Consider the following 14,840-nt stretch of genomic DNA (forward strand, 5'->3'; position numbering starts at 1 on the left):
TGTGTTTGTGTGTGAGGAAGGAGAGCGCCACCTGAGGCAGTGCTGCCCCCCTCAGTATAGGAGAAGTACTGCACCCAAGACTATGTACCAGCCATGGACAATAGATAGACAATAAACAGTAGAAATAAATGTTTAATTGTAATGCTAATATCAGTAGGCCTACGAGGGTAATTAGAGGGGCATAGAAATACATCAAGACATTAAGAAAACATTAAAACATAGATTTGCTCCCATTCCAGCAATTCAGGGAGACATGAACTGAGAGCCAGGACTGGTGCAATGAAAATGTGAAAGGGCAGAATAAATAAGAGGGTGTTTATGTGGAGTAAATCGCACAGTTCCCCATAGGCAAAAGAGTTTTGCTCAATCTTGAGGAGGTGGACATGTGTATTTACAGGAATAATTTATACTGCAATGTTGCCTCTATTAGAAATAAGATGTCACTGACATTTGAAGAAAAGCGGTTCGAAAACATTCTGTCAATGCCAAAATTTAGGCGAGTGCATATAAAGTTCGGCCCTTAATCATAATGTCTCGTTTATCTAGTGGCCAAAGATCATTAGTTGCACAACTGAGAGCTGGTATTCTTATTCTGGCCATTAAGGTTGGGCAATTCAAGTATATTTAGGAGGAAAACAGAATGTGTGAGTTGTATAATATGGGTGAAGTGGAAAGTCAGTCTCATTTTCTTTAATACAGTACACACTATGATGACTTAAGAGAGTTAATGTTCCATGAAATAGCTCTTCCAAACCCTGATATTTTAATGCTGATGTGTTTAAGTTTGCCTTTTTTTCACAAAGCCTGTAAAAGAAGGCAAAGTTCTTTAATTTGATTTTGTTTTACACAGTAAGTGTCACTGTGAGGGATCCATGAACTCTGTCTTACACAGTGATGATGTAAGGATGCTTTTGCTGCTTTGTTCCACTTTCTTTTCTCTCAGCATTGTCTAAAAATATGTATGTTGGACTCTGGTCTTGGCTTGTTTGATTTTATGTTGTCTTATAAGCCCATGCAAGCTCAATGTATTTGTTTGCATGACACAATGATAAAAAAAATCATTCACTCATCTCAAGATGAAAGTATTAGCACATCTCAGGTATTCAGGAAGCTAGTCCCACATGTGTGGAGCACACAGACTAAAAGTTACCTCACCTTGCTTAGTTTTGATCCTGCGAATGCAGAGTAAAACTGTTCCAGATGACTTGATGGGTCTGGATACTTCGTAATGTACAGTTGAATCAAATATGTAGTTAGGCCGAAGACTATTTAAGGCTTTATAGGCAATTAATAGTATTTTAAAATCTATCCTTTGACACATGGAGAGCCAGTGCAGTGATTCAAGGACCAGTGTAATGTCTTCCACTTTTTTGCTGTTAGTGAAGACTCTGGCAGTAATACACTGAATGAGCTGCAGCTGATTAATTATTTTATTAAGACCGGTGAAAACGCCATTACAGTAGTCTCCTTTAATTTTTGCTCTGTTTTTATTTTGTAATTGAATTTGTTCAATCCACGTATTGAGCAAAAATTAGGTACTGTAGTCATGCGGTGACACCGATATGTTACGTTTTGTGTTATCTGCATAACTATGGTGGGAGATATTATAATATTCAGTAATATGAGCAAAGGGGGCATGTAGATGTTGAATAGAAGAGGCCAAGAACAATAACTATTGTTTATAAAAGCATTTCCAAAAATAAATTCACAAAGTGTTAAAAGAAAAAAAAGCAGTAACCTTTGTGGAGCAAGAGGCGTTGCTAACTGCGAAAGGAACATGCAGGTGTTTGTGGTTCATAAGGATTCTGATGAAGTGCAGAGTGAAATATGTTGCACATATCAGTACTTAATAAAGAATTTTTGATCATATATTTTATAGACTGAGTGTGCGGTCACTACCTCAAGCATTTCTGTTTTTCAGACAGCAAGTTTCTAAAGTACTTAATAGACATAACAACAATTAAAAACATAGGGAAAAAAATATATTTACATAATAAACATGTAGTTCACTGAACAAAAGGAGAAAAAAAGAATGAGATGTGAGCTTAAAACTATTACTAAAAGCCAATTTGAAAAAAAGTCATTCCTAGTTTTGAAATAAGACAGTGTTTTAGTTTAATAGTCTTTTTATCATTGATAGTTATACTTTTAGTTATGCAGAAAATGTGGTAATTGTGCAGGTTTATGGTAGTTAGATGACTCTGGGAGTGACTTAAATGTTGTGTACTTGTTAAACACCTCTTCAAACCTTTGACTAATTTTAAACCCATCTGCATTTCTGTGTGCAAATGGGGTCAGAGCTCAGATGTTGGGCCTCACTGTCTGATGATGACATTTTTATATCTGCAGGAGCAGTTTATGGGTTTGACCATGGTCCAAAAATAATGATCAGATAGATGTGTTACCAGCATATATACTTAGAGTGAGAGACTTATCTGTGTATGCTGATCAGTGGCTGGAACATGTTATGTGAAGTGCTGTTAGAGTGTGCATATACAGTCTATGAATCTTATGCTCAAGTGTCATGTTCAAGTTGAGTTCCAGTGTTGTATTAAAACGTGTTTATCTACATCTAAGCGACCTGTCTACAAATGCACCTGTTAAAGATGAACACAATTAAAGTCAAAAGCTGAGTATTGACTGCTTTTGGCTGTCTGCTTGGAGAGTGGGATGAGGGGTTGGATGGTTCAGGGACTGATCTGCTGTTGTGTTTGCAGCATGATGTAACACCGTCCTTCAACATATACCACATTCAAGTTAACTGGTATGTAGCAGAACACAAAGAACACAAGATTTATATTAAAATAAGATTCTTCATCAGTGTCTTCTGTTTGATTACACCTTGTGATGCACACATGTGGACAATAATATACGTCCTCAGAAAAGGTAGGGAAAATACCAGGAACACCTAACAATGTGTTGCAACCATAGACTGTATAACCGTGTCAGCGTGGGTTTTCCTTCTCTGGCTTCCTCCCACAGTCCAAAGCCATTGTCAGCTGGGATAGGCTCCAGCACCCCCATGACCCTGTACCAGGACAAGTGGGTTTGTAGCATTAGTGTGTGCCAAGAATCTGCACACCATTGGACAGTTATCAATACCGGCTAAATTTCAGCAGCAAGAGCAGCATATCCATCACTACGACCACATGGCCCTTACAAACACAAATAAGTAAAAAGGAGATTGATAAGACAGAGATCATATTGTGATTATTTCTGTCCATGCAGGCAATTATTTATCAACCAGGAAAGCTACCATGGCTTTTGTCCTGAAGGCGGACATCGCTGTTTCTTTTATTAGCTGACAATTCTGTGGTTGCTGCCACTGGCTGACACATTCAACTCCAGTTAAACAGCTTTCCCGGCACTCGCTCTGACGTATTAAGGGGTCGCACCGAAATGGACCCAGCAGTTATGGATAGTGAGTGAATGAATGAAAATGCAAACAGGTGAGGTATGTAAAAATTCACAGCCCCTACAGCTGTCATGAATGGGGAAATTAGCTATAGGGACTATAGCTGTAAAGTTGGACATTTTCAAGGTGCTGTATGTAACTCTGGAGAAATGCCTCGATTGCCTCGAGACTCGATTGTTGAGTCTCATTTCCAGGTCATCAAATAGGCTGTCAGCACTTTGAGTTGGTAGTCAGAGCAACCCAAAGCCTTGGTAGCCTATTTGATGTAACAAAGTCAATGCACATTTGTAGTATGAAGTATTATAATTACACAAAATTTGTTTCAGTTGTTATTACCTGACACGCTTAGGCCTCCATAGTCAATACGTGGAACGTTTGATACTCAGTTTCTGTACCCTTACGTTCACCTTTGGGGGTACCCCACCTATACAGGGGTGTGTCCCGCCTTACCACTTCTCTTTTGCTGTTGTACTCCATGGGAGAGCTAAGCGACATTGCTCTTGTAGTATTTTCCGTGCTTTAGTGTTGGTAAGCTATGTTTATGAGGTCAATTTATGCTAACATATTCCTGTGTCACGTAATTTGTGCAGGGGCTCGAGTTAATATGGTTGTAGTAGATGGAGGATTTTGTTTTTACCTTCTGCTGTCCAGGTATGTTTCCTGTTTTTTACTAAATTGAATGTAACATGGCCGCCCCTTTTGCTGTTGTACTCCATGGAGGAGGGGCTCAAGTTATATGGTTGTAACTGACGGAGGATTTTGTTTTTACCTCTTGTTGTCAGAGCTGTCAGAAGTTAACAGAGATCACCTCCCAATATATCCATGGTCTGGACCTAGCAACACAAAGCAGACATCACTAGAGTCTCCGGATACAGGTGTCTGTGGGGAGCCAGTCTCTAGAGGCCATTCGAGGAAATGCAGTTTTTTTTTTTGCATTTCCGCAGTGGCTTAATTATTGTTCAGCCCTTAAGGGTGGGCACCCTTGGGTTGAGACACAAATAACTAAGTAACAAACACTTACTTTGAACTGACTGTTAAACTTTTTATATGGCTGTCAGTGAGATGGTGAATACACCTCCACCTTAGTCCTATTTTCTGTTGTTGCTTGTCCACACCCTGTAGCTTACAATAGATGTCATTAGCCTGGCACACCTGTGATGGGCCCTGAGAGCTGTGATAGCCAACGTCCAGGTGGACTTTGGGAAAGTCCCGTGAGTGTGACGCTGTGAGAGAGCGGAGCAGGGCGTTGCCTCATGATTAGAAATCAGAGCTTTAATTCACTGCAAGTGTACATCAGGCCTTTGGGTGTAAAATGCGTGAGTCTTCCCTCACTGTGCAGCATGTATGTTAGTATGAATTTACAGAATTTCATTTTACACAGGAAGCTTGTGAGTGCTTTGTCAGTGCTGTAATGATATATTATCCACAGTGACACGTTCTGCCTGTTTTGCAAAGCCTTTAAAAATTGTCTGCATGCCCTGCATACTCTGCCACAGCAGGAGCGATATCATCGAGACGCTTTTCAACGAGCAGATGCACAAGAAAGCTGTTCGCATGTAACAGACGGTGGCTCGACTATCATAAGTGAATCGCAGATCACGTTGTTAAGAGAACAGTGAGTGATTTTCTGCTGCACTACGTCCACAGACGTCTGGTTTTCTTGACGTCAGGAGAAGTCTGAGCGGACCCAGCGCTGCGCACAAGCACAGCAACCACATCGCTCCCAGAGGGAAGGAGAACACACCACAGCCACAGATCGCCATTTAGGTATGTGTGTTTTCTCAGTCACATTTCCACCGAAACGCATCATCAATCGTGTAGTTTGTCTTTGGGTAATAACACTTTTAAAGCTTCTTTTTCCGTGCGCCTCCGTGTCGCATGTCTGCAACCTCCTGATTTAAGCCAAAGATGCTGTCTTCCTTTGACTGCCATACCCTTGAGCGCTGCAGCACGGTTCGCACACCCACACCGCCTTTCTCTCTGTAACCTACTTGCATGATCACACCACGAATATTTTACTAATTCCCAGTATTTCAGTCGTGTTGCACCGGCAAAACCTTTTAATTCCCATTCACCCTGCTTGCCATTCACGCCCTGCAGCCTTAACGCAGAGCAGGTTACCAAATGTTTCTCAGTGGAATAACTTACACTTTCCATTTCTCCTCAGCTCGTGACTTGTATTTGCTTTTGCGCTCTTTCTCAGAGCAACCCTAATTGTTTCAAGCATCAGATGTTAAATATAGCACAGGTCCCCCCAGCTGGTATCTGCCTCTACTGACCATGCGTTTGTTTTTGCGACGGCGCACGGTCCCTTCCTTGCGACTGTCTCTGCTGCACTGTTGTTTGCCCTACTTTCTCTTATTTGTTGCTATTTATTGTTGGCCCGGCCGGTTGTCAGCAAAGTAGGCTGTGGTTGTTGTGGGTTGTAGCTTTTTTGGGGGGGGAGTAGTAGGCATATCCTCTCATCAGTGTGCATGGTTATTTTTGTCTTGATGTATTCATGTTTCTGCTCTTATTCATTTATTATCATTCATAGCATTTTGCTTCAGTGGTGTAGTGGTGGTAGATGATGTGGATGTATTACTAGGAGAAGAAAGAGGGTATACTCTCCTATATATTCCAATGGCTTTTTGGCTGATAGGCACAATAAATTGCCAGAAAAATAGGTGTATATACCCTCCACTACACCACTGTTTTTCTTAATTACACACAAGTTTTCTCTCTGATTTATCCTGTAATTTGTCATTCATAGCATTTTGCTTCAGTGGTGTAGTGGTGGTAGATGAGGTGGGTGTATTACTAGGAGAAGAAAGTGGGTTTACTGCCCCATATATTCCAATGGTTTTTTTTGGCTGATTGGCACTGTAAATGACCAGAAAAATAGGTGTGTATAGCCTCCACTACACCACTGTTTTGCTCACCCTTGTATTCATTTTCTCTCTGATTTATCCTCTGTTTTGTCTTTAAAAATTAAGACACTGCAGTACCATCCAGGCCTACAGCTCCGTTGCCTTCTTTTACTTTGATTTGACATTTCAGCTTATTATCAGCCATCATGCATATAAAAAGAAGCCACCGACTTGTCTTCTTTTCATCGAGCCCAATCAAACCTGCTGCAATAACCAGAGCACTTCATCAGGAAAATCAATGGTTTATTTAATGGCTGAAGGTTTTATGCAACAATCAGTCAGCCAAACTGTAATGGACGTATTAAACTGATACCGAAGCCGGCTATGTCGCAGTCTAAATACTCCTAAGTACATTATACAGTGCAAGAGTGCCCATTGATTGTAGTGTCACATTTCAGGTCTCATCTGTTATTTCCCCACTGTGTGCTGGAATGAAGTTTGCAATGGAGATGGCATCAGAAAGTGGTTAAAATAGCACTACAACATGATACAACACTGTGGTGCCTTTGAGTAAATTGCTCTCTTAAACATGTTTTTTCATTTAAAATAATTTGTGCAATCAGTATATATAAATCACTGAGCGACTGAACACATTCCTCCTGATCAGAGTTTTATTTGGATGTGATTACACACACAGTGGCTCAAAACTCAAAGGTCCAGGAATAGGATTTAGAGGGTTTATTGACAGAAATGGAATATGATATAACAAGAATGTTTTCTTTAGTGTGGTATCACCTGATGATAAGGATTGTGTTGTTGTTACCTTAGAGCAGTGGTTCTCACCTGGTGGGCCACAGTCCAAAAGTGGGTGGTGGGTCCATTCTGAATGGACTGCAGGTGACTCAAAAACATGTCAAGTTTGTAAAAAAACACACTTAATTTGTAAGTACAGTGAATTTACAGCACAGAGATTTTATTTTGAAGTGCCATTTCCTGCTGTAGAGTGAGTGACTAACGGCCAACTACTTGACAGAGATGGCAAACTAGCTTGATAGCATGGCCAAGCACAAGTATGACGCTGAATATATTAAACTGTGTGGACCTTGAACTCTTGATGAAGGAGAAATCTGGACCCTGTGCCTGAACCAATTGGGAACCACTGTCTTAGAGTGGGCCGTTCACTTCAACGGAGATCACGATGTTCCGCCGCCATGTTTCTAGAGTAGCCCAGAATGGACAAACCTAATACTGGCTCTGGACAGGGTCATTTGCGTTTTTGTGTCGGCCACCATAAATTGCAACCCCTTCATGATGAGTGTCAGAAAAACAAAGATTCCTTTTTTTTCCACATGAAACGTCTTTATTTGGTATTTTAACAAACATGCCATTCAACATGCCAAACAGCATCGAAAAAACACTGATTTGTAACATGAAACTGCTTTATTCAGTATTTATACCAGTTTTTATCACCTGCCCCATTTGTTTCAGAGAGGAAGAGACCTCTGTGGATAATCTGGCGTCCAGTTAAAACCTCCTGAACAATGAACACTAAAGGAAATCTAAACAGGAGAAGTTTCAGCTGGTTGCAGTCTGCAATCCTCACCACTAGATGCCACTAAATCCCCCTCATCTTACACACTGATCCTTTAATTGTGCATACTCCGAGTCTATTCACTGATTTTTCTTTTTTTTTATTCTGTTCTTTTGCCTTATAGCTGTAGTGTGGCGAATCCGATCAGCATTGTAGGATGCCTCTTGGAGAGGATGGAAATGGATGGAAAAAGAAGACATCAGACATCAAAGAACATTATGACTTCAAAGAAGTGCTGGGAACGTAAGTTGTGCTGGTAGTTTAGTGCTGTTGTCAGGGCACTGCACCAGTGGCCCCAGATCCTCAAGGGCCCTAAACACCTTAGCTTGTGTCAGTTAGGAGAGGTGCAATGCTCTTGAATTTTTCAAATATAATTTTACCTCCATCGCAATGGTTCAATTTTCCTCCATTGTGTGGAGGTGACAGCAGAAGTCTCAGCTGTGAACGCCCCGAAGCCTCAGAAAATGAATCCATCTGCATAGCTAGATACTAAAATAAGTATTCTTATATGTGACTTCAATGAAGTGACCCACATTAAAAAAGCACAGTTCACCCCAAAATCAAAAATACACGTTTTCCTCTTACCTGTAGAGCTATTTTTTTTTTGGTGTGGGTTGCCGAGCTTTGGAGATATCTGCTGTAGAATATGATGGGACTAGATGGCACTCAGCTTCTTGTGCTCAGAGCACCAAGGAATACATTTGAAAACCTCAGCAGCAATGTCACTTTACAAGGTTACTCAAGATGATCCACAGACCTTGCTGTGAGCAGTTTCACATAGGCACTATTTTCTTTCTACTGAACCACACCTGCCAACCGAATCACTGCGCAGAAGGAAGTGTGTGTCTACTGTTAGCTCACCTAGCATCACTGAGCTAGCTAACGTTATAGCTCAGTCGAAGACGACGCCATTAACGTTCGCATCTCATGCTATCAGGAGCACGAGCCTCCATGAGTAGATGCTGTGTGATACAGTTAGCAGGTTTAGTCCAGTAAAAGAAAATAGTTCCTTCATGAAACTGCTTACAAAGGGCTGTGGATTATCTTGAGTAACCAGGTCATGATTTCGAGCACCACAAGCCAAGTGTCATCTAGTTACATTATATTCAACTCATTCCAAAACAATGTAGACTAATAAACAGCACTACTCGTAAGAGGAAGGGTGAACTGTCTCTTTAAATGTGAGTTAGTCTAGATGCCATATCTTGTGTCTCTTTTGTCAAATCTATTCTTTATTATCAGAAATTCTGTCTGACATGGATCACATTGTGTTCAAATCAAATCACCACAAAAACAATTGACAAACAGTGAGCCTGGGGCCAGATTGAGTCTCAGCACACCAGCAGTGTTTGGTTTCCAGAATTTGAGGCAAAATATAACAAAGCTGCCATGCTTGGTCTGCTGTGTGTGTCTTCTAATTGATGGGAACCTGCAGGTATCAGAGTAACATACACAATTCTCAGAGAGTTGGAGAAACTGGGAGGTCAAAGGGGGTCCGTCACTCATTTCCCCCCCATCTGTCCAGGCTGTCAGGGCAGCAGTATGTGAGTCTGGACTCTGGAGCCTCTCAAGAAACTTGACTGACATTTTGGACGTGCCTGTCACTTCTGCCTATTTTGACTCAGACTTGTCTTGTTCTTGGCCGCAGTTGGATGCTGACTCAACTATTTCCCACTCACCTGGAAGTTTTCAAACATGCAGTTTTTTTTTCTTCCCTGGCCAATTTGACTTTCTTCTGAGCTTTGCAAAAACATTTTATATGGATTAAAGTTAAGTTTTATGGATTGCCTGGTCAAAGGCAATGCAAAGTAAACAGTATATAATAACAAAAGGAATAACAACTTAACTGAATCTAGTCTTGGAAGCAGCTTGCATATTTATAAGTTCAGTTATTCTTCCTGCCTTGGACATTTTGACATTTGTTAACATGAATACTTCAAATTTAACACTATTTTATCTTGTCAAATCACTATAACTTCAGAGCAGATGGCAGATTCACACTGTGTATTTTATTTTTACCATGCAACACATGATCTATATCATAAAGCACATAGTATACATTGCTGATTTAAGCCAGTCCTGCCAGGCCAGTGTAGATACTGTATAGCAATGTGTATAATGTGAAGTGCACATGATACGTAGGCAGTCTGGCCTTTATGTTGGACTTGGTTTTATCGTTTTGATGAGGGTTGGAAGTCTCCTGAATGGATACAAAGCTGTTGTTTTCTCTTTGTATGAAAGCAGAAGAATCCCATGTTCCATCCTGCCATTTCTCTAAAAGCTAAGCTGTGGCTCAGAGGGTAGAGCAGGTCACCCTTTAAAGTCAAAGTGTCCTTGAGCAAGACTCTGAACTCCAAGTTGCATGGCAGCTACGCCACCACTGGTGTATGAATGTGTGTGCTGATGATGACGATGATGCTTTTATTGTCAGATCAAGTCTGAAATTTCCCTTGCATCGGCAGCTCCATTTGGAACATCAAAAGGAGAAACATTTAAGTCAGGAAACAAAGATGCATACATTTAACAATATTTAAGACCATTAAATGTGCACGTGATGTGGGATTAAGGTCCATATTTAATTTTAGGACTGACTAATGCACAAACAAGTGCTTCTGTGGGACTCTGTTCAGGACATGATCGAGGTCAGAGACAATGTTGTTGACCAGCCTAAATTATGTTGTTATTTTAGGCTGATTCATAGAGTTTCTCCAGGGGCTGACCTACAATCTTTGAGCAGATTTTCATTTTGGGGAGCAGTTTTGATTTTAAAGTGGCATGCAAACACTTGTACCATGTAAAATTAAACACTTAAAATCGCAGAGAGGGGAAAAAACAAAAGAAGTGTATTACTACTCGCCCCGATAGATCCAAGGTGGAGAAGAAAATAAATTCTTTGTTTTGTCCTTTAGTAGACAGATTCAATGTGGTCTTTACAAGATATGGGTAAATGAGAGGCACATTGTAAAGCACTTTGTCCGGAAAGGTAGAAAGGGACTATATAAATGTAGTCCATTTTTTATGTATTGCCCATGAGTTATAAGAAAACAAATAACAACACAAGACCCAAAGATATCTGTAATATTTTAGTCTATATCTGAATATGGAAGAGTCAGCTGCATATTCCTTTGACAGGGACTGACAGGAGGGATGTAAGAGATAGTTGTGTGAACAAAGCAATACAGGTTACATATTTTTAATAATAGAGCACATTTATGCTCAGGGCAAAAGAAAACCAGTTCCTGCAGCTGCTGCCTACAATTTGTCTAAAAAATGTAAATGTTCAACTCATCTACATATGTGATGTCTTCTGGTGTCATCCTATGTTACCTGTTGCTCAAAGTCTCACATTTACCTTTAAATTTAATACATATTCATTTTGTAATTAACTGCAAAATTAATCTTCAACCAGCGTGAAAAAGGTTGCCTTGCAATGGCAAGGGCTGTGCTCACACGGACCTGTGACTGCACTCTCCAGGGGGACAGGATTGAGCCCAGATGGTCAGGGGGCACCTCTCCACCCCCCCAAACAAAACTAAGTACAAGTGACCTAGCGCACGTCCACCTGGGATGATACGAGTGTGCCATATGGAGTGTGGTTGTTTTCTATCTTCTTGGAATAACACCTGCTTCCCCAGAGAGGCTGCACAGAATCAGATTTTAATGACTGCACAACTCTGGTTCACGTCCAAAAAAGTGAAATAGCAGTGGGTAGATGATGAGGCTGTCTGGTTATGTCAAGTGCTGTAGGAGGACATCAAATAAGACTCCATCAGTCTCTGTTTCAGAGCCGTGCATGCAGTATTCATTGCATTTTGACTAGCAGACTGTTTATTTGAGAATTCACGATTGCTGCTAAATGCTGGTACCTTCTGTTATGATTCCACTAAGACTCACAGGAACTTAAAACAGTGATTGTAATTTGAAGTAAGATATTAAGGCTTATGTAACAAGGATTGAAAGAGTGAATAGCCAGGATAGCATGTTCCCATCTTTCATTAAAAAAAAAAGAAATACGGGGGGGAAGAAGCTGTAGTAATATTCTTTCCCTCCTGTCACTGTAGCTGGACCTGGCAGAGGGCAGAATTAATGTGTTGACGGAAAGCTCCTTATGCTTGGAGAGAAGATTACAGAGGAGCTTTATCCAGGAATTCAGTGCGTGAAGTTAATTGATTTATGTTGAAATATCATATTCAGATCCAGCTAATCCTCACAGTTCTACCTCTGTTTGGAGTCCACTTCAGGACAAGCTGTCCTCGAGGTAGGGTTAGCAGATTGAAACAATCCCCCACTCTGCAGTTATCATGTCTGTGCAGGGCTGGGTCGGATTACTCTGAAATGTAGTCAGTTACTGAATATAAAATACATGGCAGTTTTTGTAATTAGTAACTAACTCACTGAAATAAAGACAGTAATCTAATCTGAATACGTCTGGATTAGCTACTTAAAAATCAAACATTGAAAATATGGCACGCTTTAGTAAAAAAAAAATAGACGCAGCTGCGAACATTAATTAGTTGATGTTAGGTATGCTTCGCTAAGTGAGAGAACATTGCCTCAAAGTATCTGCTGGTGCCGAACCTTCCATCTTGACTCAATGCGATGCTTTTTTCCCCCCAGGTCCGTGGCAAAGTGATGCACTTGTCTAAGAAACCACTTATGTAAGACATTCTTTTCATGAGTTAAAGGAATACTTAACCTCCAAAATGACTATTTGTGTATTAGTTACTCACGCTGTGTTACCTTGAATTTCTGAGGAAAACTTTGTTTTTCTCCCATGCCTCCACGGAGTACAGAAAATCCAAAACAGTCAAAAATTCCAGATGAATTGAAGTCATTGGGGTCCACGTTCAATACTCACACAACTCATGCAGTGTAATCCAAGTCTTATTTATCCAGTCTTATGCTCAATACTTCCCGAATATGTGTGAGAGTTTGTAAACGAATGTTTAGATTTTTACTGTTGTTGAACATAGTCCCCAATGGCTTTGATTCATGAAAAATATTAACCTTTTATGGATTCTCCATTCACCATGGAGGCATGTGGGGAAAAAAGTCTTCTTCACAAATTCAACATAACACGCAGTGAGTAATTGATATACACGAAATCATCATATTTTAGAGACATGATAAAAATGTTTTCAAGTGATCGACAATGTAGCTAGAATCAAATTACACATTTTCTCAAACGTAATCTGGGCTTAATTTAGTTTTAACCCGTTACTACCCAGCCCTGTCTGTCACCCTTTAGTCACACATGTTTTGGCTTTTTTCCCCTCACTAACACTTTTCTCCTTTAACGATGTCATTTACAGTTGAAGTATATAGCTCTGATATAAAACTATAGCCTACTTATTAGGCCTCTTGACTTGTTTGGAGTTGTTATGCTGTCTTTCAGAGTCAATATGGAGCCATAACTCTGTTGCTTTTTGTGTCAAATAAGGATGTTAAACACTTTATGAGGTTCCAGCTGACTCTGGTTTTCTTAACTGTGATCTGGAGGCCGTCTCCGCCCAGTGAGTTTTTGTTAAAGTTTGTAGATGGAAGGAGAGAGTAAAGCAGCTCACTCATCACTGTAGCTCTTATGGGTTATTGTTGTAATCAGTGTAATTACAAGGAATGTCAGCCTCTGCACCAACTCTGATGTGTCTGTCCCATGAATATTCTTAGAGGTTGTAACTTTTGTCCATAGATTAATGTGTTTGTGTTTTGAATAAGATTTTGGGGCAAGACTTAGGGGAGTGTTGGTACTGATGCATGAACATTAATTGAGTTTACAAGTCCTGTGGACGGAGACATCCCCGCAAGCTGGCAGCTTGTCTGACAGAAATGAAGAGCATGGGGCCTGTTAGCAAAATCATTGCAGACCACAACACAGCGGTAAAAACAGATTTAAACATCCACAGCAGAGTAATTCTTAGGCGTATTGCCGACGCTTAATTCTCCTATCAGAGCTCCCCATCACAGAACTACTCACCAAGCAAAACAGATGATATGGTACTGAGCGGCGTTGTTGAATAAAACACAGAGAATATGGTCGGCATTTGTGAATTTCACTGAACTTTAATTGAAAATTCAAAGATAGATATTAGGCATATGACAGATGGATGATTGTTGTTCCTGGAAACAAAGCATAACAATAGTGCCTTAAAAGAGAAACACAGATATAAGAAGTAAGATCTGGGGGAGGTCAGTTTTCAGAACTACTCATGCAGTCCAGGTGGATAATGTGTGGGAGCATAAACACTGTGACTATGCAGTACTAAACACCGTTTGAAAGCACTCATGCTGGTTGTTTATAGAGAAGAGCAGAGGAGTTAAGAGGTTTGACCTACACATGACTTTAGTGGAGTAAATGGAAAACATAGAGTTGTACAATTGTTAGTGAATGGTCCGGTCTCCGAGCTGTGTTGATATGAATACATCAAGTTATTTTTCATAATGACGCCAACCTAAGAATGAATCTGGCGATTGTTTGGAGTGGGATTATTCTGTATGTCCGCTTTTATCCACTCTTCTCTTTCTGTCTCTTTCTCTCTCTCACACACACACTGACAAGCACACACACAATATGGATTAGGCTAAAAAGAGAAAGCTTTTTTGGGAACTTGGAGGCATGTTGGGCTTGAAGGGAGCGCTTGCATCAGGTGTGATCGATAGACTGATGGATGCACGGAGCTGTCTGCAACAGGTCCAAGGGGCCTGACTCTGCCTGATTGATGGTGTATCTTTAGAACAGAAAAAGAACAGTATAAATAATATTTGCCAGTAGAGCAAACATCCATCATTTTGAGGGCAACAGAATTTAATTACATCACACTCTTGATCCTGTTTGTGCAACCAGTCCAGGAAGCAGTCGCACCAGGTGTCCAGAAGTCCAAAGTTTGCCAAGTTGTAAAGTGTTTACCAAGTGGACACTAACACATACCTAAATTAAGATGGGTTGCAATACACAAATTAGTTCTTATGTCAAGATTAGTTGTCACTA

At 40.4% G+C, this 14,840-nt stretch overlaps 1 protein-coding gene across 1 annotated transcript in view; it reads left to right on the plus strand.

Annotated features, from left to right (window-relative positions):
- The first annotated feature begins 4,938 nt into the window (after positions 1–4,938).
- camk1a (calcium/calmodulin-dependent protein kinase Ia) overlaps positions 4,939–14,840 on the plus strand; it is a 31,264-nt gene continuing 21,362 nt past the window's right edge. Inside the window, exons 1-2 of the mRNA XM_049586950.1 lie at positions 4,939–5,182; positions 7,980–8,098. Of these exons, the coding sequence (XP_049442907.1) occupies positions 8,013–8,098 (86 nt within the window). The 5' untranslated portion in view covers positions 4,939–5,182; positions 7,980–8,012. The remainder of the gene's footprint in view (positions 5,183–7,979; positions 8,099–14,840) is intronic.

Source organism: Epinephelus fuscoguttatus, linkage group LG1 (assembly GCF_011397635.1).
Source record: "Epinephelus fuscoguttatus linkage group LG1, E.fuscoguttatus.final_Chr_v1".
Lineage (NCBI taxonomy): Eukaryota > Metazoa > Chordata > Actinopteri > Perciformes > Serranidae > Epinephelus > Epinephelus fuscoguttatus.